At 43.9% G+C, this 26,052-nt stretch overlaps 1 protein-coding gene across 30 annotated transcripts in view; it reads left to right on the top strand.

Annotated features, from left to right (window-relative positions):
- Nucleotides 1-26,052, top strand: part of LOC112218753 (protein-methionine sulfoxide oxidase mical3a) — a 146,334-nt gene that overhangs the window by 78,841 nt on the left and 41,441 nt on the right. For 26 of the 30 annotated variants that reach the window (XM_042301660.1, XM_042301661.1, XM_042301667.1 and 23 more), the window contains 15 exons: nucleotides 3,861-4,063; nucleotides 4,299-4,417; nucleotides 4,570-4,641; nucleotides 4,767-4,949; nucleotides 8,219-8,335; nucleotides 8,670-8,735; nucleotides 10,113-10,217; nucleotides 11,316-11,426; nucleotides 15,132-15,242; nucleotides 15,561-15,659; nucleotides 16,227-16,343; nucleotides 16,796-16,982; nucleotides 18,261-18,355; nucleotides 18,468-18,561; nucleotides 25,517-25,712. In XM_042301660.1, the coding sequence (XP_042157594.1) occupies nucleotides 3,861-4,063; nucleotides 4,299-4,417; nucleotides 4,570-4,641; nucleotides 4,767-4,949; nucleotides 8,219-8,335; nucleotides 8,670-8,735; nucleotides 10,113-10,217; nucleotides 11,316-11,426; nucleotides 15,132-15,242; nucleotides 15,561-15,659; nucleotides 16,227-16,343; nucleotides 16,796-16,982; nucleotides 18,261-18,355; nucleotides 18,468-18,561; nucleotides 25,517-25,712 (1,875 nt within the window). The remainder of the gene's footprint in view (nucleotides 1-3,860; nucleotides 4,064-4,298; nucleotides 4,418-4,569; nucleotides 4,642-4,766; nucleotides 4,950-8,218; nucleotides 8,336-8,669; nucleotides 8,736-10,112; nucleotides 10,218-11,315; nucleotides 11,427-15,131; nucleotides 15,243-15,560; nucleotides 15,660-16,226; nucleotides 16,344-16,795; nucleotides 16,983-18,260; nucleotides 18,356-18,467; nucleotides 18,562-25,516; nucleotides 25,713-26,052) is intronic. The other 4 variants (XM_024379852.2, XM_024379848.2, XM_024379860.2 and 1 more) reach the window with 4 other exon arrangements.

Genomic DNA, 26,052 nt, shown 5'->3' on the forward strand with positions numbered 1-26,052 from the left:
TAGATAAATCACAGATAGTATCACCAGTATAGCATCCCCACACCATCACAACTCCTCCTCCATGCTTCACGGTGGGAACTACACATGCGGAGATCATCCATTCACCTATTCTGCGTCTCACAAAGATTTTACCGTTATTTAACTAGGCAAGTCAGTTAAGAACAAATTCTTATTTTCAATGAGGGCCTAGGAACAGTGGGTTAACTGCCTGTTCAGGGGAAGAACGACAGATTTGTACCTTGTCAGCTTGGGGATTTGAACTTGCAATCTTCCGGTTTCTAGTCCAACGCTCTAACCACTAGGCTACCCTGGTAATTATATGCATAGTCGAGCATCTTTTCGTGACAAAATATTGCGCTTAAAACGGGCACTTTTTTTATCCATAAATTAAAAGAGCGTCCCCTATATCCAAGAAGTTAAAGTAATGGACTGTCATTTCTCTTTGCTTTTTTGAGCTGTTCTTGCCATAATATGGATTTGGTCTTTTACCATATCTGTATACCACCACTAACTTCTCATAACACAACTGATTGGCTCAAATTACACATTAGCTTTGAACAATGCACACCTGTTAATTGAAATGCATTCCAGGTGACTACCTCATGAAGCTGGTTGAGAGAATGCCAAGAGTGTGCAAAGCTGTCATCAAAGCAAAGGGTGGCTACTTTGAAGAATTTCAAATATAAAATCTATTTTGATTTAACACTTTTTTTGGTTACTTCATGATTGGATATGTGTTATTTCATTGTTTTGATGTCTTCACTATAATGTAGAAAATAGTAAAAATAAAGAACAACCCTGGAATGAGTAGGTGTGTTAACTTTTAACTGGTTCTGTATATCTGTATTTCTCCTGTAGAAATGCTTACAGGTTAGGTTTACTTGTAAATCAACCCTGGGTCCTTGAAAAGCGCTAAGTTCCTATTATTATTATTATTATTATTATTATTATTATTATTATTTATTATAAGCATAGGAATGAAGTAGGACCTGCACATGATTGGTCCATCATGTAATTAGGCTTGTAAATATGAATTCTGCCAGTAAATATTCATCAGGCTAGTCAATATGCACATGGTTTAGATCTTTGTCAGGTCCTTACATACTGGCATTAACATGGTCCTTACTGTCAGCAACAAAATGGGTTCAAACCTTCATTGACTGGAATGGCCTGGTACCTTCATTGACTGGAATGGCCTGGTACCTTCATTGACTGGAATGGCCTGGTACCTTCATTGACTGGAATGGCCTGACTGATGTGCTGCTTTACCACTTTGTTTGTAGCATGTGTTATTTATCTCCTGGCACTTGCTGTCAAGGCCTTGGCTTTTCAGTACATTAGGTAAAAGCTCAGAGTCAAATTGCCTGTAGCTTCAGGGAAAAGTATGTATGGTACCCCTACTACACACACACACACACACACACACACACACACACACACACACACACACAGCAGAGACACACACATTGCCTAACGAGGGGAGAGATTAAGTTGTTACCCTCTGCTGGCTACACAGCGATTAGCCTTATAACCCTGACTGACGTTTACCAAGTAGTTCTCTTCTGCCCTGCTGCCTTTCATTGTCCAGATGACTGGGGCAGGGGTGTGTGAAAAGGATGCATGGATGGGAAATATGCATTAAGGCAGTGCACAGATGGCTACCACAAAATGTACAATGTGGACCCAGAGGATATCACTTGGAATTATTAATTAAAACACTGGTTTCCAAAGTGGTCTTCGATGGTAAAAATAATAATAATACATATAATGATTAAAAGACAAGACCAAATTACAAACAACCATAAATACATTCATTTATATTGACATGCTAAAAAGTGGTACTTTTCACTGCACTTTTCCCTAACCTTAAAAATCAACCATATTCATTTTGCATTAAAACAATTTATTCATTGCACATCATACCTACAGTACAGTATCATTCAAATAAATCCACTTGATCAGCGGAAAGGGGCACAAGGGGCAGTGGAGTGGTTTCTCTTAAGACAACTTTGTCCAAATGAAAACCTTTGCCTGCTTTTTAAAGCTATTTCTACTTTTTCTTTGCTTGACCTCCAAGGGAAGGCTATTCCACAGACAAATGCCTGTATAGAAACACGTGCTCCTCACAGTACTGTTTACTCTTGGGATTTTACAAGACATAACACTACTGTAGCTCTGGTATTGTAACTGTGTTGGTTAAAGACCATATCAATGTTGTTTTTCATATAACCTGGGGCACGATCATTTAAGGTGTCATACATATGATTAAAGTTGGTCCACTCTGGACTCCAAAGGCAACAAGCCCACCTCCCGGGAACTGTACCCCTATGTGGGTCCTAGGGGGCACATTTAGCTGATAACATTACCATTATTTTGCATGACCTGCATTTGCTTTTTCATCTTTTTTGATAGCCCACTATACCAAGCAGAGCAGGCATAACCAAAATGACACTGAATCAAGGCTGAGACGAGCAGTTTCTTAACTTTGATGTTAAAATATCTAGTGTTACTATATTAAAATATCAATTTGTTTGCCATTTTAGAAAGAACTTTAGCAGCAATCAGGTCTCTAGAAAGGGATTGCTCTAGGGACACACAAAGATAAATTACACTTGTTTTAGATTCAATCTCCTTGCCTGCACAGTTGACCTTTTATCTTGTCAAACCTAAGCAATCTACATTCTGTTCTAAACAAAATTGATTCAGTTGTTCCCAAATGTAGTGACAATTTGTTGTCCGTCAACCAATCTCTAACAAAATGCAATTCCTTACTCAGGGTCTCCTCTGTCAAATGTATTTATAAAGCCCTTCTTACATCAGCTGATATCTCAAAGTGCTGTACAGAAACCCAGCCTAAAACCCCAAACAGCAAGCAATGCAGGTGTAGAAGCACTGTGGCTAGGAAAAACTCCCTAGGAAGAAACCTAGAGAGGAACCAGGCTATGAGGGGTGTCCAGTCCTGTTCTGGCTTTGTAAACTGTATCCTTCCCTGATACCAGTATGGCTGTGTCATCAGAATAAAGCAGGAGTTTCCACTTTAGTGTGTCTAGCATATCATTAACCTGTAAATAAGATGTACCCTTGCTGTACTCCACAGGATATTTCTTTAGCCTCTGACAGAACATCACCAACATTACATACTTGTGTTCTGTTGGTCAGATAAGACCTAAACCAATTCACTGCTACATCATTTAGACCCAAACATTTCAATTTCATCAGGATAATATCATGGTCCACAGTGTCAAAAGCTTTTGCAAGTCTAACATGACCATACCTGTATAGTTCCCCTTCTATTTCAGGCTCACTGTATAGACACATTCCTCCCATGTCTCTGACTCATTGCTCTTTAATCCCCTATTACAGAAAAAACACTTTCCGTGGATCGTTATTGACTTTTCGTCCTCTTATCCTCTCGTACTCTATTGACGTCTTGTCATCTGTCTCTGCGTTGTGTATTTATCTTCAAAATATTCTTATACTCTGGTCAGAAAGGTGGATAAGGCAAGTATCAGTGGAATGAGCTGTTCTAAAGCCAGATTGGAGTTCATAAATAAGTTTGTGCTCAAGAAGGTATCCCTATTTTCAATTGCAAAACCTTAATGGATACGACCCTGGTGTAATGCCTTACATTTTCTATTTCCAGGTATCTCACTGACTTCCCGCACTGCTAATAGCATGGTGCTGATGCTGCAACACTATCCATACAAGGAAAAGGGTGGCGTGCTAATGTCAACCTCTGCATCCACTGCATTAGAACCTGCTTAGTGTGCTTGTCATGTTTATTTGGAAAGCCAAGTGATAACATTCAGTGTTACTGGTTGTTTTGACTCCCAGACATGCTGTCTCTCTCTGCCCTACAGTGACTTTGACTCCCTGGACGAACGGGACCAACAGAAAAACAACCAGTTGGGCTTTGACGTGGCCGAGCGGGAGTTTGGAATCTCCCCCTGCATGACGGGCAAGGAGATGTCCCAGGTGTCAGAGCCCGACAAGCTCTCCATGGTCATGTACCTCAGCCAGTTCTACGAGATGTTCAAGGACACAGTTCCCCCTGGGGCCGGAGGTGAGTATGCTAGAAACTCATGCTAGTTTCATGAATATCGTTTTTATTTGGGGGGTGGGGGAGTGTTGAAGGTTGGTTGAAATGTTATACACACTGAGTGATCAGTAATATATATTATGCACCAAACAGACCAGAAACAGGGAGGGACTACCTGAACTCGTCCAATGGGAAATGCTTGCAATTTTCATGACCCTAGTGTGTAACGCCTTAAATTTAGTATATTTTATATTTCCAGATAACCAGAACATGAGCCCTGAGGAGAAGGCTGCGTTGATCAACAGCACTAAGTCTCCCATCTCCTTCCTTAGCAAGCTGGGCCAGAGCATCGCCATATCCCGCAAACGCAACCCCAAGGTTCTCCAATGCATCATTGTCAGCTCAGCAGTCCCTTTCCCTTCAGCACTGTGTTACTGCTGTGTATATCATCATCTTATAATGCTACTGTTGGAGTCCATAGCTGTCTGCCTGAAATAACCAGTGACAACATGTGATTATGTGATCAACAGGACAAGAAGGAGAAGGATGTGGATGGTTTGGGGAAGAGGAGGAAGACTAGCCAGGCTGGCCATTCTGAAGAAGTGCGTAAAACTTTCAAGGGTTAAAAATATAATTCAGGCGTTGAACTCTGCTTTGCAGACGGATAGAAATGTCTCTCAGGTTAAACTCATTCTCTGGTTTCGTACTGTCCGTGTGTTTGTAACAGGAGGAGGTTTTGAGGGGTAACCATGATGACAGGCCGTCAAACAGTACTGCTCTAACGGAGAGGAAGATGAAGGAAGAGACCGCAGCTGTAGGGAACCATAACAAAGTCAAGTCCATGGCCACCCAGCTCCTCGCCAAGTTTGAGGAGAATGCTCCTGCAGAGTCCAAGGGCCTCAAACGACAGGTATGGAGAGACTCATTATGTCTGGGTGGTGTTGACGATGGGAGAAGGAGTAGTCTTGCTTGCCTGGATGGGGGAAGAGACTAGAGACGGAGTAAACTGTTTTAAACAAGAGAACTGTTGCTTGAGATTTAGCTTTCCTGGATGATAATGACATGAAGACAGCTTTGTTTGTCTAGACAGTGTTTTGTTTGTCTAGACAGAGTAAATATGTCTAGACAGAGTAACTATGCAGAAGTTAGATGTAGATCTATTTAATCTCATGGCGTCTAACATGACTCCAAGTCTCGTGATGCTGAGTGTGTAGCAAAACTGTACTACTGTATTAATGTGTTGAACTCCAGGGCCTGTATTCATAAAGCTTCAGAGTAGGAGTGCTGCTCTAGGATCATAATGAATGATTAAGTAAAATGCATAATTAAAACTCCATTTAGCAGACACTTTTATCCAAAGCAACTTAGTCATGTGTGGATATATTCTATAAGTATAGGTGGTAAAGGTCGACCGATAATGATTTTAACGCCGATACCGATTATTGGAGGACCTAAAAAGCCGATAACGATTAATCAGCCGTTTTTTTTGTGTGTGTTTTTTTGTAATAATGACAATTACAACAATACTGAATGAACACTTATTTTAACTTAATATAATACATCAATAAAATCAATTTAGCCTCAATTTAGTAAATGATGAAACATGTTCAATTTGGTTTAAATAATGCAAAACCAAAGTGTTGGAGAATAAAGTAAAAGTGCAATATGTGCCATGTAAGAAAGCTAACGTTTAAGTTCCTTGCTCAGAACATGAGAACATATGAAAGCTGGTGGTTCCTTTTAACATGAGTCTTCAATATTCCCAGGTAAGAAGTTTTAGGTTGTAGTTATTATAGGAATTATAGGACTATTTCCCTCTATACCATTTGTATTTCATTAAACTTTGACTATTAGATGTTCTTATAGGCACTTTAGTATTGCCAGTGTAACAGTATAGCTCCTGTCCTCCCTGGGCTCGAACCAGCAACACAACGACAACAGCCACCATCGAAGCAGCGTTACCCATGCAGAGCAAGGGGAACAACTACTAGAAGGCTCAGAGCGAGTGACGTTTGAAACGCTATTGGCACGCGCTAACTAGCTAGCCATTTCACTTCGGTTACTCATCTCGGGAGTTGATAGGCTTGTAATCATAAACAGCGCAATGCTTGACGCACAACGAAGAGCTGCTGGCAAAACGCACGAAAGTGCTGTTTGAATGAATGTTTACACGCCTGCTTCTGCCTACCCCCGCTCAGTCAGATACTTAGATACTTGTATGCTCGGTCAGATTATATGCAACGCAGGACATGCTAGATAATATCTAGTAATTTTTTAAAATATTTTATTTAACCTTTAATATCATCAACCATGTGTAGTTAACTAGTGATTATGATTGATTGTTTTTTATAAGATAAGTTTAATGCTAGCTAGCAACTTACCTTGGCTTACTGCATTTGCGTAACAGGCAGTCTCCTTGTGGAGTGCAACGAGAGAGAGGCAGGTCGTTATTGCGTTGGACTAGTTAACTGTAAGGTTGCAAGATTGGGTCCCCCGAGCTGACAAGGTGAAAATCTGTCATTCTGCCCCTGAACGAGGCAGTTAACATACCGTTCCTAGGGCGTCATTCAAAATAAGAATGTGTTCTTAACTGACTTGCCTAGTTAAATAAGGGTATTAAAAAAAATAGGCTAATCGGTGCCCAAAAACAAACACCAATTTCCGATTGTTATGAAAACTTGAAATCGGCCCTAATTAATCGGTCGACCTCTAATAGGTGGTCCTAGGATTCGAGCCCACTATCCTGGCATTGCAAGAGCCATGCTCTACCAACTGAGCTACAGAGGACCTGATCTTACATCAGCACTCCTATGCTGAGATGCTTTGTGAATACGGGCCCAGAATGCTAGTACTAATGTGGCACGGGCCTGGCAGGCTTACAGTTGGTAGGATGATAGTGGTGACAATGGGGAGAAATGGGTTTACAGACCCAACTCAAGACCTGATCCTGGGCAAGTCACCCTGAGAGGCAATACTGCAGGCCTGGAGCAGTGTGGGGGCTCTGTGGGCTAGTGGAACACAAGCTACTATTGTTGACATAGAAAGACAACTCACGGGCAGCATTCCCAAGTGGTGCCAAATCTAAAATTCCTGCTCGGGATGTGTGTTTTGCTGTTGTGAAATCTGATACAATCTTTGATACACAAAAGACTCGGTAGATGTAAATTGAATTGATGACACGTTAGAAGTAGCCTGCCTCAGGTCTAGAGCTTCGAGCAGAATGCTAGAAGCGTTTCTCTCTTGGTCACAGATTTGGACAATCTGATTGGTAAATTGGTAAATCAATGTTGTCGTCATCTTTTCTAATCATATAATAACCAGCTACACATGGCCCATCAAAGAGGCTGTATAGTACAAGTTGGTTTATAGGCGCTGAGCCCTACTTATGTTGAGTCCCACTGGTGGTAATATTCAATTTGATTCTGCTGCTGCTGTGTTGAATTGGGACTGTGTGTTGCACCAGAATGGCTGAAAGTGGAGTGTGTCTGTGTGGGTGTTTCAAACCACGGGGCTTCACCTTTTCACCACTTCTTTGACCCTCAGCTCTTTGCATGAAATGCTGATAATGTCTTTGCCACAGTGTCCATATTATTTTTCTTAAGTCTATAGTAAATTACAAACCTAAGATGGTTCCAGTTTGTACAATAATAATGCATGTCATATTGTCCAGATGTAGGATCTTAATTTGAGCCAGTTTGTTACAGCAGGAAAATAATCCTGGAGCAACAGGAAATGTAAATTATGTGAATTATAATTAATGGACATGTTTGCAGGGGTTGATAACATTTTTCATTATGCCATATCAAGTCTGAAATTTAGTGGAAATTACAAACTTTAGAAGCCTTTTTAAAACTTAAATACACAACAAGTTTGCACTTCCTTTTTTGCTTGAAAATTCTCAGTAACATAAGAGTGATCAAATGAACATCCTACATTTGTAGTCACACTACATTACACAGCATGCTATTCTTGACACACACAATTTACTTTTAGTTTTTGCTCCCAGTTTGTTTTCCAACCAGCATAACTCTCTTCTGATGATTCACTTCCCTCTCTATTTTTCTCTTCTTCCTCTCCTCCAATCATGGATCATGACCTTGACTCATGGTTGGTTGCGCTCACTGTGTCCTGGTCTCTTATTGGCCACTTTGACTGTCACTCATCTTCCACTGGTCAAAGGGGGATTCTCTGCCCAATCTGGATCTTCTTGTGGCACAGCCCCCTCCCCCGCCTCCTGCCCCTCTGGACCCCCCCAGGGAGTCTGTCTGCCTAGCTCTGGTCCCTGCATGGAGACAGGTAAAGAGTGGACACTTCACCTCCCTCCCCTAGACCCTTGTCTAACCCCTGGATGTCCCTAACCAACCGTCTCTCTGCTGTGTTTTACAGTAGTATACATGGGGAAAGCTGCTTTGTGTGCAGATTGTTAACTGTTATTCATCCTAGACATAGCATGCTTTATTTTCTGTGGAGTGATGAAACCAGTAGTTCCGTGTGTGTGATATCAGAATAACCAGCTGTGTGTGGGTGCTGTTCGTTCCAGACAGTGAGTGACGTGATGTCATGTTCTCTCTTGTCTCATGTGGCGTATCCCTCTCCCTATCCCTCTCCCTCCCCTGCCATGTTGTCTCAGAAACAAACCCAACAGCAGGAGCAGCTCAGCTTTGGCTATAAGACCCTCCCCAACAGAGGGGAGCAGGTATGGCTAGCTGGTCTGACGCTGTAGTAGTCCCTGCCTACTAGTCGGTCTCCCATCTCCAGCTAACCAGTTAACCATGCTATCATAGCTAGTTACTAGCTAGCTAACATCCCCTGCTTTGATAGACAAAGGCTATCACTTCAGCTTAGCTCAGTTAGCTTCATTGTGCTAATCATCAAAGTTTTAGCTTAGTTCGCTTGTGCACTAATCATCAAAGCTGCTTTGTTGTTTTTTTGTTTAGTCCTTTTAAAATTAAATATGCTATGTCTAACAGTTTGAACCCCTACGTGAAATGGCCAGTTCAGAGCTGTGCTTGATTGACCCATGAAAGCTAATCTGCAGTTGAGCTAATTGGTTGGAAATAGTCTGTCGTGAAAAATATTTTTGGTGGAAATAATTAGCTAACAGACCGTTAATCCATTAACATAAAGACCAGGGCTCTCCAGCCCTGTTCCTGGAGAGCTACCCTCCCGTAGGTGTTCAGTCCAACCCTAATCTACCGCACCACATTCTAATAATTAGCTGGTTGATAAGATGAATCAGGTTAGTTATAACCTTCAGGAGGGTAGGTAGTTCTCCAGGAACAGGCTCTCCAATACCACTTTTCTATCTCACACACTCATTTTCACTGATTAGTGTACTGATTTAGTAGCTCTTCAGACTCTTATAAGTAGGGTTGCAAAATGTTTGGAACTTTCAATAAATTCCCTGCTTTTTCAGAAATCCCAGTTGGATGACTTCCCGGAATCAGGAGGTAATAAGCAGGAGATCAGGATTCCTCCAACCAGGATTTCTAGAAAACTATTGAATTTATTGAAAGTTCCAAACATTTTGCAACCCTACACATAAGTATACTCTCGCTCACCACAGTATTTCATACTTTTCTCATCATGCTATTCCTCTCGCTTTTTTCTAATTCACTCACAAGAGTGTCCCAAAAGGTTTTTGTGGCTGTAAAAAATCAAATTTAAAAAAACGTATCTCATGCTTGCTTAACTGTAAACTAATTAGTTTGTAAATGTGAAGAAATGTTGTTTATTTGCCTTAATTCTCACATACGTCCAGTGGGTGGCTGTGTGTGATGAATCAGTGTTGACTTGAGTGTGTAGTGTGGTAGAATGCCAGCGGTAGTTACAGAATGAGTGTGAGGGTGATACTGTAGCAGATTATTGTTTTAGCCTATTGGATGTGAATCATTAGTTAAATTGATATTAATATGTGAATGTTTGTTGACTCACTGAATTCAAAAGTGAATTTGGATGAGGCAATATGACACCTGAAGGGTACAGAGCTGTGTGTCTGTGTGTGCACGTGTTGAACGGAGGAATTGTGCACGTCAGTGACAAGTGACGGCGTGTCCTCCTCTCCACTCTCAAGCCAAGAAGCAGTACAGAGTCAACCTGTGGCTCACGGAGCTGCCCTAAGAAAACCATTCTGCTCTCCTCCTCTTCCTCCACCTCCTCACTCTATCTTCACTTACAGGTGACCAGTCTAGTCCATACCAGACCAGACACACTCCCCTGTCCTCTGCCTTGTTGATCCTTTATCTAACCTCTATCCTCTCAGGTCTTGTCTTACCTTACGAACAAGCTATCCAGTTGTGCCGTCAAAGTAGAAAGCTAAATGTAGTGACTCTTCTTCCCCTCCCTATATTAACGTCCTAGACGTTAGCATTTCGCTACACTGGAAATAACATCTGCTAACCATGTGTATGTGACAATAACATTTGATTTGAGGACTTCCAACCTAACTAAAATGAACTGTATCTAGTCTTAGTATCCGTTCTTCTCGTCAGTGGGTTTCTTGTGTTGTGGCTGACCAGCGTGTAGGTAGGCCTTGTTGCCATACTTTCTGCAGTGAAAGATCTGATGATGTACATGGCATGCTGTGGTTTGTTTATGAGCGGAGAAACATGGCCCTAGCTGTCAGTTTTGAAGTGTCTGGGTGTCCTTCAGCATTGTGATGGAGGAGGCAGTCACCACCCAAGACCAGACCCTTCTGACACACAGGGTAACCATGGTTGAATGGGCCTGTGGTCAGTGCTAACCCTCAGGGAACTAACAACACAGGCATAGTGTGTGTGACTGGGTGGCTCTACGGCTTGTGTGGGATGGAAGGGATTGTTGTGGTCAGAATATGATTGGAACAATCAACAAAGTGTAAGCAGATGACTTACAGTATGTAAGTATACAGTATTTCAAGGCTAGTCTCATATGTTTAGTTTGGGCACTATTGTTTGATCTCTATCGCCATAGCAGTGCTTGCATGCTGACTCATATACAGTATTAGATGATATGTGTGCAATTTGTAAATAATAATTTGGTGGGTGCTTATATTTGTCCTATTTGACACATGTACAAGTGTGTATTAATATACATGTGTGAATTTGAAATGAGTTTTTTTTTAAATATCCCAACTCCCCCTGAAAGAGTGGGTTGTCAATAGAGGTCTGTTTATTTCATAGCCTGTCTTAAATTCTCAAGCCAACCATACCAGCTAACTGCATCAAACCAGTATTATCATGTTTTGGGACACACAGACTGTAAACACACACAATGCTTACCTTCGTTTAATCTGCAGAAATGGAAACCCGTGCAGCTTGACGAGCCAGAGCCTATTCACATCCCTAGCATTCAGGAGAGGTCTGCGAGATTAGTCGCTAAGTTTAAGGGTAAACCTGAGAAACCAAAGGTGAACACCATGGCATGTTGTGTGAAAAAACAGAGCCGTATATAATCAGTCAATTCATTATCTGTAAGTGATGGGCCTTGTGGATTTATTCATTTTTTTAATAGTTTGAGTGTCTTTGGTGCTGGTTTACTACTGTACTCTAGCTAAGAACGAATTCCTCATTGTCAATCTCAGTCCTGTTGCCTTTTCTGAACTGTCCTACATTATTTATCTGTCCTCTCCTTCCCCTGGAGCCTAAGAAAAAGCCCTCACGTTTCTTTATAGAACAGTGGCACCGGTCTCACAGCCAGAGCCCAGAGAGCCCCCTCTCCTCCCCTGAAATGCTCAGACAGGTAGCCCCCTCTCCTCCCCTGAAATGCTCAGACAGGTAGCCCCCTCTCCTCCCCTGAAATGCTCAGACAGGTAGCCCCCTCTCCTCCCCTGAAATGCTCAGACAGGTAGCCCCCTCTCCTCCCCTGAAATGCTCAGACAGGTAGCCCCCTCTCCTCCCCTGAAATGCTCAGACAGGTAGCCCCCTCTCCTCCCCTGAAATGCTCAGACAGGTAGCCCCCTCTCCTCCCCTGAAACGCTCAGACAGGTAGCCCCCTCTCCTCCCCTGAAACGCTCAGACAGGTAGCCCCCTCTCCTCCCCTGAAACGCTCAGACAGGTAGCCCCCTCTCCTCCCCTGAAACGCTCAGACAGGTAGCCCCCTCTCCTCCCCTGAAACGCTCAGACAGGTAGCCCCCTCTCCTCCCCTGAAACGCTCAGACAGGTAGCCCCCTCTCCTCCCCTGAAACGCTCAGACAAGCCCCCTCTCCTCCCCTGAAACGCTCAGACAGGTAGCCCCCTCTCCTCCCCTGAAACGCTCAGACAGGTAGCCCCCTCTCCTCCCCTGAAACGCTCAGACAGGTAGCCCCCTCTCCTCCCCTGAAACGCTCAGACAGGTAGCCCCCTCTCCTCCCCTGAAACGCTCAGACAGGTAGCCCCCTCTCCTCCCCTGAAACGCTCAGACAGGTAGCCCCCTCTCCTCCCCTGAAACGCTCAGACAGGTAGCCCCCTCTCCTCCCCTGAAACGCTCAGACAGGTAGCCCCCTCTCCTCCCCTGAAACGCTCAGACAGGTAGCCCCCTCTCCTCCCCTGAAACGCTCAGACAGGTAGCCCCCTCTCCTCCCCTGAAACGCTCAGACAGGTAGCCCCCTCTCCTCCCCTGAAACGCTCAGACAGGTAGCCCCCTCTCCTCCCCTGAAACGCTCAGACAGGTAGCCCCCTCTCCTCCCCTGAAACGCTCAGACAGGTAGCCCCCTCTCCTCCCCTGAAACGCTCAGACAGGTAGCCCCCTCTCCTCCCCTGAAACGCTCAGACAGGTAGCCCCTCTCCTCCCCTGAAACGCTCAGACAGGTAGCCCCCTCTCCTCCCCTGAAACGCTCAGACAGGTAGCCCCCTCTCCTCCCCCCTCAGACAGGTAGCCCCCTCTCCTCCCCTGAAACGCTCAGACAGGTAGCCCCCTCTCCTCCCCTGAAACGCTCAGACAGGTAGCCCCCTCTCCTCCCCTGAAACGCTCAGACAGGTAGCCCCCTCTCCTCCCCTGAAACGCTCAGACAGGTAGCCCCCTCTCCTCCCCTGAAACGCTCAGACAGGTAGCCCCCTCTCCTCCCCTGAAACGCTCAGACAGGTAGCCCCCTCTCCCCCTGAAACGCTCAGACAGGTAGCCCCCTCTCCTCCCCTGAAACGCTCAGACAGGTAGCCCCCTCTCCTCCCCTGAAACGCTCAGACAGGTAGCCCCCTCTCCTCCCCTGAAACGCTCAGACAGGTAGCCCCCTCTCCTCCCCTGAAACGCTCAGACAGGTAGCCCCCTCTCCTCCCCTGAAACGCTCAGACAGGTAGCCCCCCTCTCCTCCCCCGCTCAGACAGGTAGCCCCCTCTCCTCCCCTGAAACGCTCAGACAGGTAGCCCCCTCTCCTCCCCTGAAACGCTCAGACAGGTAGCCCCCTCTCCTCCCCTGAAACGCTCAGACAGGTAGCCCCCTCTCCTCCCCTGAAACGCTCAGACAGGTAGCCCCCTCTCCTCCCCTGAAACGCTCAGACAGGTAGCCCCCTCTCCTCCCCTGAAACGCTCAGACAGGTAGCCCCCTCTCCTCCCCTGAAACGCTCAGACAGGTAGCCCCCTCTCCTCCCCTGAAACGCTCAGACAGGTAGCCCCCTCTCCTCCCCTGAAACGCTCAGACAGGTAGCCCCCTCTCCTCCCCTGAAACGCTCAGACAGGTAGCCCCCTCTCCTCCCCTGAAACGCTCAGACAAGCCCCCTCTCCTCCCCTGAAACGCTCAGACAGGTAGCCCCCTCTCCTCCCCTGAAACGCTCAGACAGGTAGCCCCCTCTCCTCCCCTGAAACGCTCAGACAGGTAGCCCCTCTCCTCAGACAGGTAGCCCCCCCCTGAAATGCTCAGACAGGTAGCCCCCTCTCCTCCCTGAAACGCTCAGACAGGTAGCCCCCCTCTCCTCCCCTGAAAGCTCAGACAGGTAGCCCCCTCTCCTCCCCTGAAACGCTCAGACAGGTAGCCCCCTCTCCTCCCCTGAAACGCTCAGACAGGTAGCCCCCTCTCCTCCCCTGAAACGCTCAGACAGGTAGCCCCCTCTCCTCCCCTGAAACGCTCAGACAGGTAGCCCCCCTCCTCCCCTCCCCTGAAACGCTCAGACAGGTAGCCCCCTCTCCTCCCCTGAAACGCTCAGACAGGTAGCCCCCTCTCCTCCCCTGAAACGCTCAGACAGGTAGCCCCCTCTCCTCCCCTGAAACGCTCAGACAGGTAGCCCCCTCTCCTCCCCTGAAACGCTCAGACAGGTAGCCCCCTCTCCTCCCCTGAAACGCTCAGACAGGTAGCCCCCTCTCCTCCCCTGAAACGCTCAGACAGGTAGCCCCTCCTCTCTGGGGAGAACTACATTAACACATCTCTGCTCCTTGGAAAACTCACTAGATTGATTTTGATAGATTGATTCGATTTTAAATTATATAAGATATACCTACTGCCATCAAGGACAGCTGCATTATAACATTTCTCCTCAGACTGCTACATTTTACGTTTGAGTCATTTAGCAGACACTCTAATCCAGAGAAATTTACAGGAGCAATTAGGGTTAAGTGTCTTGTTCAAGGGGACATCAACTGATGTTTTAACCTAGTCAACGCAAGGATTCGAACCAGAAACCTTTTGGTTACTGGTCCAACGCTCTTAACTGCTAGGCTACTAGTAACCACCCTGTTAACCAGTAACCTCAATAGCTGACCAAAGCTGAATTTGCCCCTGTTTTTCTACTGTGTTTCTACTGCATGGCAAATAGAAATTGGCTTTGCAACAATGCAGCATTTACAAGTACACCATAAATGAGTAGTGACCTCTGCTAATAGTGGATCAGTTATGTCAAGGCACAGCAGTCAGGGCACCCTTGTTAGTATGCATATGATGAACCTGTCAGATGAACCTGTCACATAAAAATCACTTAAACAACTAAAGCAAGCACAAATAGCCTAGCACACAAGGCTAAAACCTCTATCACAATCAATCAGGTTGCTCTCGCAAAAGAGGTTTCTAGCCTCCAATGGTCTTTCCTGGATAAATAAATGTTAAATAATATGGCTCTTGTGTGGAGCATGGGATGCTTTGCGCATTGGCTAAATTCTTCCTTTCCAGTCCTATTCTGTTCTTTGTAATCTAATAATGTGTTCTTCTGCAGGAGCTAGAGCTTCTGCGCTTTGATGATCAAATGCTGTTACATAGCCTTAGTATACAGGAGAGGGCTGAGCAGCTTGCCTCGCAGTTTCAAAGCAAGCCGACAAAGCCACAGGTGATACACACCACTCAATAGCCTTGGCCTGGGTTCAAAGTTGAGGACTTTACCAAAAGAACTGACCTGATCTCTGATCTCCTTAGTTACTTTACAAGATGTCATTAATGTCAGATCGAGTAATAAAACTATAAATAAAACACTGCCATTAATCCTATTGTTTACTCAGTATCTGTCATTCGTGTTATGTAGAATTAGAATATGACCCAGCCAAGGGTTTTCCATATCAGCTTGTCTTGCATCTTTGCCTATTCTCTTTGTTCTCATGCCAAGTCCTCCTGCCTTAATTGTCCTCTCTTTTCTTTCTTTCCCCTGGAGCCTAAGAGAAAGCGCTCACGTTTCTTTATAGAACAGTGGCACCTGTCACGCAGCCATAGCCCAGAGAGTCCCCTCTCCTCCCCTGAAACGCTCCGACAGGTACCCTCTCCCTCCTGAGGAGATCTGCAGTGGGGCTGACTCTAACACACTCATTGCCTCTGGGAGATGGGCCAAATAACTCACTGCCTGTCCTCTGATATGTGATTGAACTGATTTCCAATGTGTGTCCTAACAAGCATGTGGACAATGCATACAGGAATGCATACTAGTCAACAGCTGTTGCTCCTCATTAAAGTAATGGTGTGTAGACATCGCTGGTGTTGTAATGGTTAAACTCCAAGCACTTTTTCTGTCAGACACTGCATGTGGTGGTGTGGCTCATGGCTTTATTAGTGTAAATGAGGGTTCAATAGTTCTATGCAGTTTTGCACATATTTGAAAACACTAATTCAAAGCAGTTCATTGGATTAGTGAGCCGACACATCTACACGCTTGATCAACCAAACATGGCTTCATTTCCCTCTCATGATATCAGTTATTTTCCAGTGCTCTTTAGTGCCTTATCTATCACATTCCTTTGCATTCTTTGCATGTATTTATTTTTCCTCCATGTCTCTTTCTCTCATCCTACCGTCCTTTCTTTCTTTCTTTCTCTGCCGTCGATAGAGATATTTAAAGATGTACACAGGGGGAGTAAGCTTATTGGCTGATCAGATAGCCAATCAGCTTCAACCTCAGGAGGAACCCAAGCCCTTACTTGACGAGAGGGAATTGGTGGAATTGGTAAGAGCCAATGGTGTCGTAGGGCACTAGGCATGTTGTAGACCCAAGAGTGAAGTGACTCCAGCTTGCGAATGCAGCTGTGGTGTTTGGGGATAATGAGTGTAACTAGGACTTCCTGCTAGTTATAGAGAACGATTTGTAATTGTGTGTTTCTTAGAAACTAACTCTGTGACCAGTGTTCTGTGTGTGTGTATGTAGAACATTTTGACCTTGTGTTTGTTGTGTTTCTCACAATGCAAACGTCTTTTGTTTTAGTGGCCCATGTTATGACCTACTAGGTTGTGAATGGTTTGATATCAATGGAACAGTTGATCCCATTATTCTCTATCAGTTTGATTTTCCCACTAAGTTGTGAAGCTGGGGCTCCATGGAAATACCTACCCTCTCTCTCCATCGCTCTGCACCTCTCCCCTGCCCCTGATCTAATCTCCTTTCCCCCTCTTCCTCTACAGGGTTCCCTGAGGAAGGAGTTTCCCCAGAACATCGGGGGCAGTGACGTGTGCTTCTTCTGCCGGAAGCGTGTGTACGTGATGGAGCGGCTGAGTGCCGAGGGCAAGTTCTTCCACCGTAGCTGCTTCAAGTGTGACTACTGCGGAACGACGCTTAGATTGTCATCCTACGCCTTCGATGTGGGGGATGGTACGTGCTCCCTAGATGCTTCTTTAGACCACTCGCAATGATCATAATGTAGTGTGCTTTTCAGTCAATACAAGTGTAAGCTGGTCCCAGATCTGTTCGTTACATGTGAACAGATCTAGCTTGCATACGCTGTTGATACAATGGGGAGAACAAGTTTTTGATACACTACCGATTTTGCAGGTTTTCCTACTTACAAAGCATGTAGAGGTCTGTAATTTTTTATCATAGGTACACTTCAACTGTGAGAGATGGAATATAAAACAAAAATCCAGAAAATCACATTGTATGATTTTTTTTTAAAGTAATTAATTTGCATTTTATAGCATGACATAATTATTTGGTCACCTACCAACCAGTAAGAATTCCGGCTCTCATTGTTCACTGCATGTGAACAAGAACACCCCACTGAATGACAGTCACTTAGTTTTGTCTTGACAAAATTCAAACAGGGCACAGACATTACTGACACACAATCAGATATATCACATGTATTTAGAAATCCCTTTTTACATCAGCAGATGATACAAAGTGCTGTACAGAAACCCAGCCTTAAACCCCAAACAGCAATCTATTCATATGTAGAAGCACTGTGGCTAGGAAAAACTCCCTAGAAGGGCAGGAACCTAGGAAGAACCCTGGAGAGGAACCAGGCTCTGAAGGGTTGCCAGTCCTCTGCTGGCTGTGCCGGGTGGAGATTATAAGAGTACATGACCATTAAGGCCAGATTGTTCTTCAAGATGTTCAAACATTTATAGATTACCAGCAGGGATCATTTGAGAATTTTATGACACTGTAGAAAGTGCTGACTGAAATGTTGGCCTACTGATAGGTAGACATACATGTACTGTTAGCATGGTCAATTATACCATGCCATGTCCTTGTGGTTACAGTAGGTGTTATCAGATTGTCCTGCATTATCCTCATAGAGCCTGCTCCAGTCTTGTGATGTCATTCCCTTTTCTCTATGGGTGTTAAGGTCTCTGTTCTCATTGAACAAGTAGAAGATTGTTAGCAATAAGGGAGTGGCTGTTTCTCCCTGTTTAGTTTGTGATCCCAGTCATCCCACTGGTAGAGCAGACTCCAGAATGCCCACTGGGAACTTAGGGAGGGAAGGAGGACAATAATAGTGTCTATCTATGAACAGCATAGTCTAATACACACAGATGCTTTCACCGTACTAAAGAATATGCAACAGCCAGATGAGGGGAATGCAGGCTGATCTGGAAAGGTGTTTTGTTTTGCGCTGATTTGATATTTCTCTGTTTTTGTCTCCTGCAGGGAAGTTTTACTGCAAGCCGCACTACTGTTACCGCTTGTCTGGTCAGGCTCAGAGGAAGAGGCCAGCACCGACCTCTGCTCTGCTCAATACAAAGGTACTACTGACCCATCCTCTATTCCCCCCCCCCCACACACACACTGGATCTGTCATGTCGGACAATCAGGAAGTGTAGGGTGTGTATTGACCCCCTCCACCCCTGTCTTCAGGACAACCAGGCGTCCTTGCCCGTCATGGTCACCGTGGACTCCCCCGGGAGGGGGGAGATGGCATCCCTGTCTCCCGCTGAGCGCCAGACCTCAGGTACCCCCACTAGCCCACTTTGCTCACCTCTAGCTGTGGTACCACTGCCCCGCCTGGCCTCACTGGCCCGGGCTCGATGGTTGGGGGAGGGGCCCCTGCGCACCCTCCGCTGCACCCTGTCCTGGACCTACCACCAGGTGGAGCTAAACTCCCTCAACTCTCAGCTTCTGTATACCTACTGTATCTACCTCTTCTGCTGTTTCACCCTCAACGCCTTGCTCAATCTCCTAGCATGACTTGTAGCATGATGTACTACAGTACCCATAGAACATACTGTATCCCCCTCGCCTTATATCACCTCTGTGGCTTTACTTCACAACTAATGACTGAGTGAATGTTAGCTAGCATCCTCTATTCCTCTTTCGTATAGCTTGCTGTCCTATTGATGTTATTTCTGTGATTCTGTGCTTGTGGTGTGTTGTTTTTTTCTTGAAGATGCAGCATTCCCTCCCCTTTTGGTCAATATAGTAGCCCCCGGTGGCAGCTATATTTTAAACGAATGGTGCATCTTCTTCGATCTCTCTCAGCGGGGAAATTAAAACAACAGTCAGGCAAAATGATGAGCCTTCGCTGTTCGCTTCTGTGTGTTTTTAAGACTTAATTATACTGTAATTACTTACCGTTTCTCACTGTAATTAGTCATTTAATGAATTAAGTAATTTAACAGTAACCTGTTGAATTGATTAATAGTTGTACATTAAATGTAATATTTATATTAATTTAATTATAATATTAAATATGTTTTATTACTCAACAAATGTGTTGAGTATGCTCTTTTGCCTGCCTGTGCTTTAATTGAAGGCCCAACTCTATTGTGATTGTAACCTGTAGTGCTCTCTGACTTCCTTAGTTTTACCTTGTCCTATTTGACCTTCTCAGTAGAGCATGCCTGTATCACTGCTTGTGATTGGTTCTTTGTAAGCTTTACCTTTTCACCCTCCTATCAGAGTAGCCTGAAGCTGACAGCTAGTGCTTGAAACAGGGCTTGTCATTGGTCCATTGTGAAAGCCACCCTGCCCCTCATCTCTAACTGTATCGTCAGTGGGTGTCCTGTCTGTCTTCCTGCATCCCTCTTTGCATTCTAACACACACTGCTTTTGCTAAATGCTGCATTTATCTTGCATATACTATATAGATTCTACTGATGAAACGTGTAGGTTGATGTCTCTAATGTACGGCTAATTATCTAGTGTGAAGTTTGTAGCTTAGATTACTTTATTAAGAAATCTGTAGGCCTGCTAGGCTAGTATTAGATTTAAGGTAAGTATAAGGCATTCATCCCACAACTACTAGAACATTTTTATACTTGGTAATAAGATAGAAGCAGGCCGCAAACATGATGTATACACTACAAGATTATGTGGACACCTGCTCGTCAAACATCTCACTCCAAAATCATGTACATTTAATACGGAGTTGGTCCCCACTTTACCGCTATAATAGTTTCCACTAGTGGTCGACCGATTATGATTTTTCAACGCCGATACCGATTTATTGGAGGACCAAAAAAGCCGATACCGATTAATCGGCCAATTTAAAAAATAAAAAAGTATGTGTATATATATTATTGTAATAATGACAATTGCAACAATACTGAATGAACAATGAACACTTATTTTAACTTAATATAATACATATTATGGGCTTTTGGATGGGTGTTCTTAAGGTGATTCCACCTGTTGGTGTTTTTATTTATTTAGCCGTTGCTGACCCCATGCTTACATCTTTATCACAAATAAGACACCTTGCTTTCCCTGGTGCTAATTCCATGTAATAGTCCCACACTGGTGCTCTGCTTTTCTCTGCCATCTGTAAAACACACACAGCTCTGAAGTGACAATGATACTGAAGAGTCTGCTTAGGAGACAAATACTCTCAACTGTTTGAATAAAAATAGAGTTTGAGTTACCTGTGATGAATGTTGAAAACAAAAACTGTAATTTCTATATGCAGGAAATCCTATTTTATTAATGGGCATGTTAAGAATTGACTTCCAAAGTGCGAGTCATAATCCCCATGACAACTTCTAGCAAAATCTGAAAAGCGGCTCATTCATTTATTCCATAGGATATTTTTAGATTCACTTAAAATAAGGTCTGTGTTTCGTGTAGGCTTACACCACCGTACCAATTTTATAACTGTGTAGATATCCATAGGACAAGGTAACTCTGATCAATATTGGCTAAATATAATATTTTTTTTTTTTGTAGAGTGGATTTATGAAAATATTTTGACAAACGTAACCTTATCCTAGTGAGATTTACACGGGTATCAAAATGCTGAGGCAGTTTAAGCACGAAACACAGACCTTATTTGAAGTAGAGCAAGACATTCTCTATGGAAGACATGAACGGTAAAATAACAAAGGAACCCCTTTCAACTTCAGCCGCAAGTTATTACAGGAATTATAACGTGTCGACTATTTCTCTCTAGACCATATAACTTTGACTATTACGAGCCTGCTGCTGCCTACCACCCCTCAGTCAGACTGCTCTATTAAATATCAAATCATCACTTAACTATAATAAACACACAGAAATATGAGCCTTGGGTCAAATCCGGAAACTATCACCTTGAAAACAAAACGTTTATTCTGTTCCGTATTTTATCTAACTGGTGTCATCCATAAGTCAAAATATTCCTGTTACATTGCACAACCTTCAATGTTATGTCATAATTACGTAAAATTCGGGCAAATTAGTTCGCAGAGAGCCAGTCGGCCCAAATGGTTGCATATACCCTGACTCTGTGTGCAATGAACGCAAGAGAAGTGACACAATTTGGTTAATATTGCCTGCTAACCTGGACTTCTTTTAGCTAAATATGCAGGTTTCAAAATATATACTTGTGTATTGATTTTAACCTGTTGCGTCGAGCCATCCCGGATCCGGGATCGTGAATACAGCCTCAAGCTCATTACCATAACGCAACGTTAACTATTCATGAAAATCGCAAATGAAATGAAATTAATATGCTAGCTCTAAAGCTTAGCCTTTTGTTAACAACACTGTCATCTCAGATTTTCAAAATATGCTTTTCAACCATTGCAAAATAAGCATTTGTGTAACAGCTAGCGCACCTAGCATAGTATTTAGCGTTAGCATTAGCAGGCAACCTCTTCACAAAAGCCAGAAAATCATTCAAATAAAATCATTACCTTTTGAAGAACTTCAGATGTTTTCAATGAGGAGACTCTCAGTTAGATAGCAAATGCTCCGTTTTTCATGAAAAATGATTTGTTTAGGAGAAATTGCTCCGTTTGGTGCGTCACATTTGGCTACCAAAAAAAACGAAAATTCAGTCTTCAAAACGCAGAACTTTTTCCAAATTAACTCCATAATATCGACTGAAACATGGCAAACGTTGTTTAGAACCAATCCTCAAGGTGTTTTTCACATATCTCTTGTATGATATATCGTTCGTGGAAGTGTGCTTTCCCCTCTGAATCCCAGGAGAAAATGCCTGCGGCTGAAGATTACGCAGCAATTTACACAAAGGCCACCGGGCGGACCCGTGGTAAATGTAGTCTCTTATGGCCAATCTTCCAATGATATGCCTACAAATACGTCACAATGCTGCAGACACCTTGGAGAAACGATAGGAAGGGCAGGCTCATTCCCGGCGCATTCACAGCCATATAAGGAGACAATAGAAAACAGAGCTTCAAAAATTCTGCCCATTTCCTGGTTAAAGTATCATATTGGTTTCGCCTGTAGCATGAGTTCTGTGGCACTCACAGATAATATCTTTGCAGTTTTGGAAACCTTAGAGTGTTTTCTTTCCAAAGCTGCCAATTATATGCATAGTCGAGCATCTTTTCGTGACAAAATATTGCGCTTAAAACGGGCACGTTTTTTTATCCATAAATTAAAAGAGCGCCCCCTATATCCAAGAAGTTAAGAAAGGCATTGATGTTTATGGTTAAGTACACATTGGAGCAACGACAGTCGTTGATTGATTGTTTTTTATAAGATATGTTTAATGCTAGCTAGCAACTTACCTTGGCTTACTGCATTCGTGCAATAGGCAGGCTCCTCGTGAGGCAGGTGGTTAGAGCGTTGGCGTAGTTAACTGTAAGGTTGCAAGATTGAATCTCCCAGGCTGACAAGGTAAAAATCTGTCATTCTGCCTCGTTCCTAGGCCGTCATTGAAAATAAGAATGTATTCTGAACTGACTTGCCTAGTTAAATAACGATTAAATAAAGGTGTAAAAAAAACAACTTAATCTGCCCTAATTAATCGGCCATTGAGATTAATCGGTCGACCTCTAGTCCCTACTCTTCTGGGAAGGCGTTCCACTTGATGTTGGAACATTGCTGCGGGGAATTGCTTCCATTCAGCCACAAGCATTAGTGAGGTCAGGCACTGATGTTGGGCGATTAGGCCTGGCTCGCAGTCGGCGTTCCAATCATCCTAAAGGTGTTCGATGGGTTTGAGGTCAGAGCTCTGTGCAGGCCAGTCAAGTTCTTCCACACCGATCTCAACAAACCATTTCTGTATGGACCTTGCTTTGTGAACTGGGGCATTGTCATGCTGAAGCTGGAAAGGGCCTTCCCCAAACTGTTGCCACAAAGTTGGAAGCACAGAATCCTCTAGAATGTCTTTGTATGCTGTAGCATTAAGATTTCCCTTCACTGGATCTAATGGGCCTAGTCCGAAGCATGAAAAACAGCCACAGACCATTATTCATCCTCCACCAAACTTAGTTGGCACTATGCATTCATGAAGGTAGGGTTTGCCTGGCATCAGCCAAACATAGTTTCCTTATGTCGGACTGCCAGATGGGGCTCCCGAGTGGTGCAGCGGTCTAAGACACTGCATCTCAGTGCTAGAGGCATCACTACAGACCCTGGTTCGATTCCAGGCTGTATCATAACCGGCCGTGATTGGGAGTCCTATTGGGCAATGCACAATTGGCCCAGTGTTGTTAGGGTTTGGTCGGGGTAGGCCGTCATTGTAAATAAGAATTTGTTCTTAACTGACTTGCCTAGTTAAATAAAGGTTAAATAAATAAAACAATTATGGTGAAGCGTGATTCATCAGTCCAGAGAACACTTTTCCTCTGCTTCAGAGTCCAATTGCGGTGAGTTTTACACCACTCCAGCCAACGCTGTGATCTTGGGCTTGTGTGCGGCTGCTCGGCCATTGAAACCCATTTCATGAAGCTCTCAACGAACAGTTCTTGTGCTGACGTTGCTTCCAGAGGCAGTTTGGAACATGGTAGTGTTGCAACCGAGCACAGACGATTTTTAAACGCTACGCGCTTCAGCATTCTGCAGTCCTGTTCTGTGAGCTTCTGTGGCCTACCACTTTGCTGCTCATCCGTTATTGCTCCCAGAAATTCCTATTTCACAATAACAGCACTTACAGTTGACTGGGGCAGCCCTAGCAGGGAAGAAATTTGACCAACTGACTTGTAGGAAAGGTGACACCCTATGACAGTGCCACATTGAAAGTCACTGAGCTCTTCAGTCAGGCCATTCTACTGACAATGTTTGGCTATGGAGATTGCATGGCCATGCGCTCGATTTTATACACTTGTCAGCAACGGGTGTGGCTGAAATAGCCAAATAGCCAAATCCACTTATTTAAAGGGTGTCCCCATCATTTTGTTTATATAGTTTCTATTAATGGCTAACATTGATCATTTCATAACACATGCTAACCTGTGGTAATCCCTATCATCTTTAAAACTGAGGTTAGTCGAATAGGATTCATTGGCTCATGAATCTATTGTCTCATGAGACTGTGACGCAGGCTCTATTGACTTCTAAATGTCCCTCTGTGATACTAGAGTTCTGCATTCTTCAGTTTCACTAATCTGACAAACTGTCACCACATGCACCATCGCATGAAAACAAATGAACTATCACACTCTGCCTCACCAAACCATGCTTTAGTGAGGGTTGCATGCGGCCATTGCTTATAACACATTTTCTGTTGGTAAGTTTCTCTCACCTTATTTTAAGCTAAATTTATCATTTTAAAGAACACATTTTTAAGTGTTGCCGTGCCCTATGCAAGTGGATAATCTCATCTCAAATTTAGACTGATTCTACTAGACCAGGAATGGGCAACTTTGATGGGGGTTGGAGCCACAAAAATTCTGAACTCGTCATGAGGGAATGCGATCCAGGTCTGCGTACCCACATCCATATCCATCCTGCAATTCTACACATTTTGTCATGGGGTGGAGAGAAATGTTAGCCGTTTTTAAGCTAATTTACTGCAATTCAATACATTTTGCCCTGACTAATGCCATATTAATATGATATCTGAGTGAAAGTGAAAACAAAGTCAATGTGGGCCCCCCAGTCGGTAAATTGACCATGTTTACTACAACAGGGTACTGATTTGGGACACTAGTTGCCCATCCCTGTATTAGACTGTCAGTTTTACGACTTGCTAGGAAGGATGGGAAAAAGGCAAAGTAGTACCAGCCTTACGTTATATAATACATATATATTATAGTGTCTATAATAAATCTATTATATTTGTGAGCTACTATAGGAAAAACAATGAATGCAATAAATTATTAGAATGACTGTGTGGTTTTGTCTGTTTGTCCTAGAATCTAAAGAAATGTGTATACAAACATAACAATGGCTCAAACATGACACACATCAGTTCATACAAAATGAGTGATACAAAATTAGTGCTCAACTATAGTCATGGAAGAAACATAGATGGAAATGTGATGATGGAAAGATGTGGTTGCTAGAATGTTATACAGTAGGTACAGTATACTGGTATACTGTACTTGGAGATAAGAAGGATAGCCCCAGTTTGAATGATTCTCGAGCCTGCCTAGTGTCTACACCTTGCATGGCTCTTGCACTGCTGTATCCCTCCAGCTCCTCTCCTCAATCATGCTACCCATCTGTTTCTTAGAAAGCCTGTCTTGTTTTCTTTCCCCGACAACCGTCCGCCCTCGCCCCTCCACGATCCACCCCAGTCCCAGAGGTCAACGGGCTGCAGGAGCCCAGCCTGCCTAAGCGTCTGCGCGGCACGCCGGAGCGCATCGAGCTGGAGAACTACCGTCTCTCTCTACAGCGGGAGGAAGATCTGGAGGAGGTGCCCGAGGAGACGCTGGCTGAACACAACCTGAGCAGCGTGCTGGACAAGGACAAACACGCAGAGCTGGGCTCCAGGTAAGACAGAGGGACAGTCAGCTCTGCGAGGGCATGGCTAGTGGGAGCAACTGTTGAAACTCACCAGTTTAGGCCTATGTTTTATTTTTATTTTATTTCACCTTTATTTAACCAGGTAGGCTAGTTGAGAACAAGTTCTCATTTACAACTGCGACCTGGCCAAGATAAAGCATAGCAGTGTGAACAGACAACACAGAGTTACACATGGAGTAAACAATAAACAAGTCAATAACACAGTAGAAAAAATTAAAAAATAGTGTGCAAAAGGCATGAGGAGTTAGGCGAGTAATTACAATTTAGCAGATTAACACTGGCGTGATAAATGATCAGATGGTCATGT

This window comes from Oncorhynchus tshawytscha, linkage group LG19, assembly GCF_018296145.1.
Source record: "Oncorhynchus tshawytscha isolate Ot180627B linkage group LG19, Otsh_v2.0, whole genome shotgun sequence".
In the NCBI taxonomy this organism is placed as follows: Eukaryota; Metazoa; Chordata; class Actinopteri; order Salmoniformes; family Salmonidae; genus Oncorhynchus; species Oncorhynchus tshawytscha.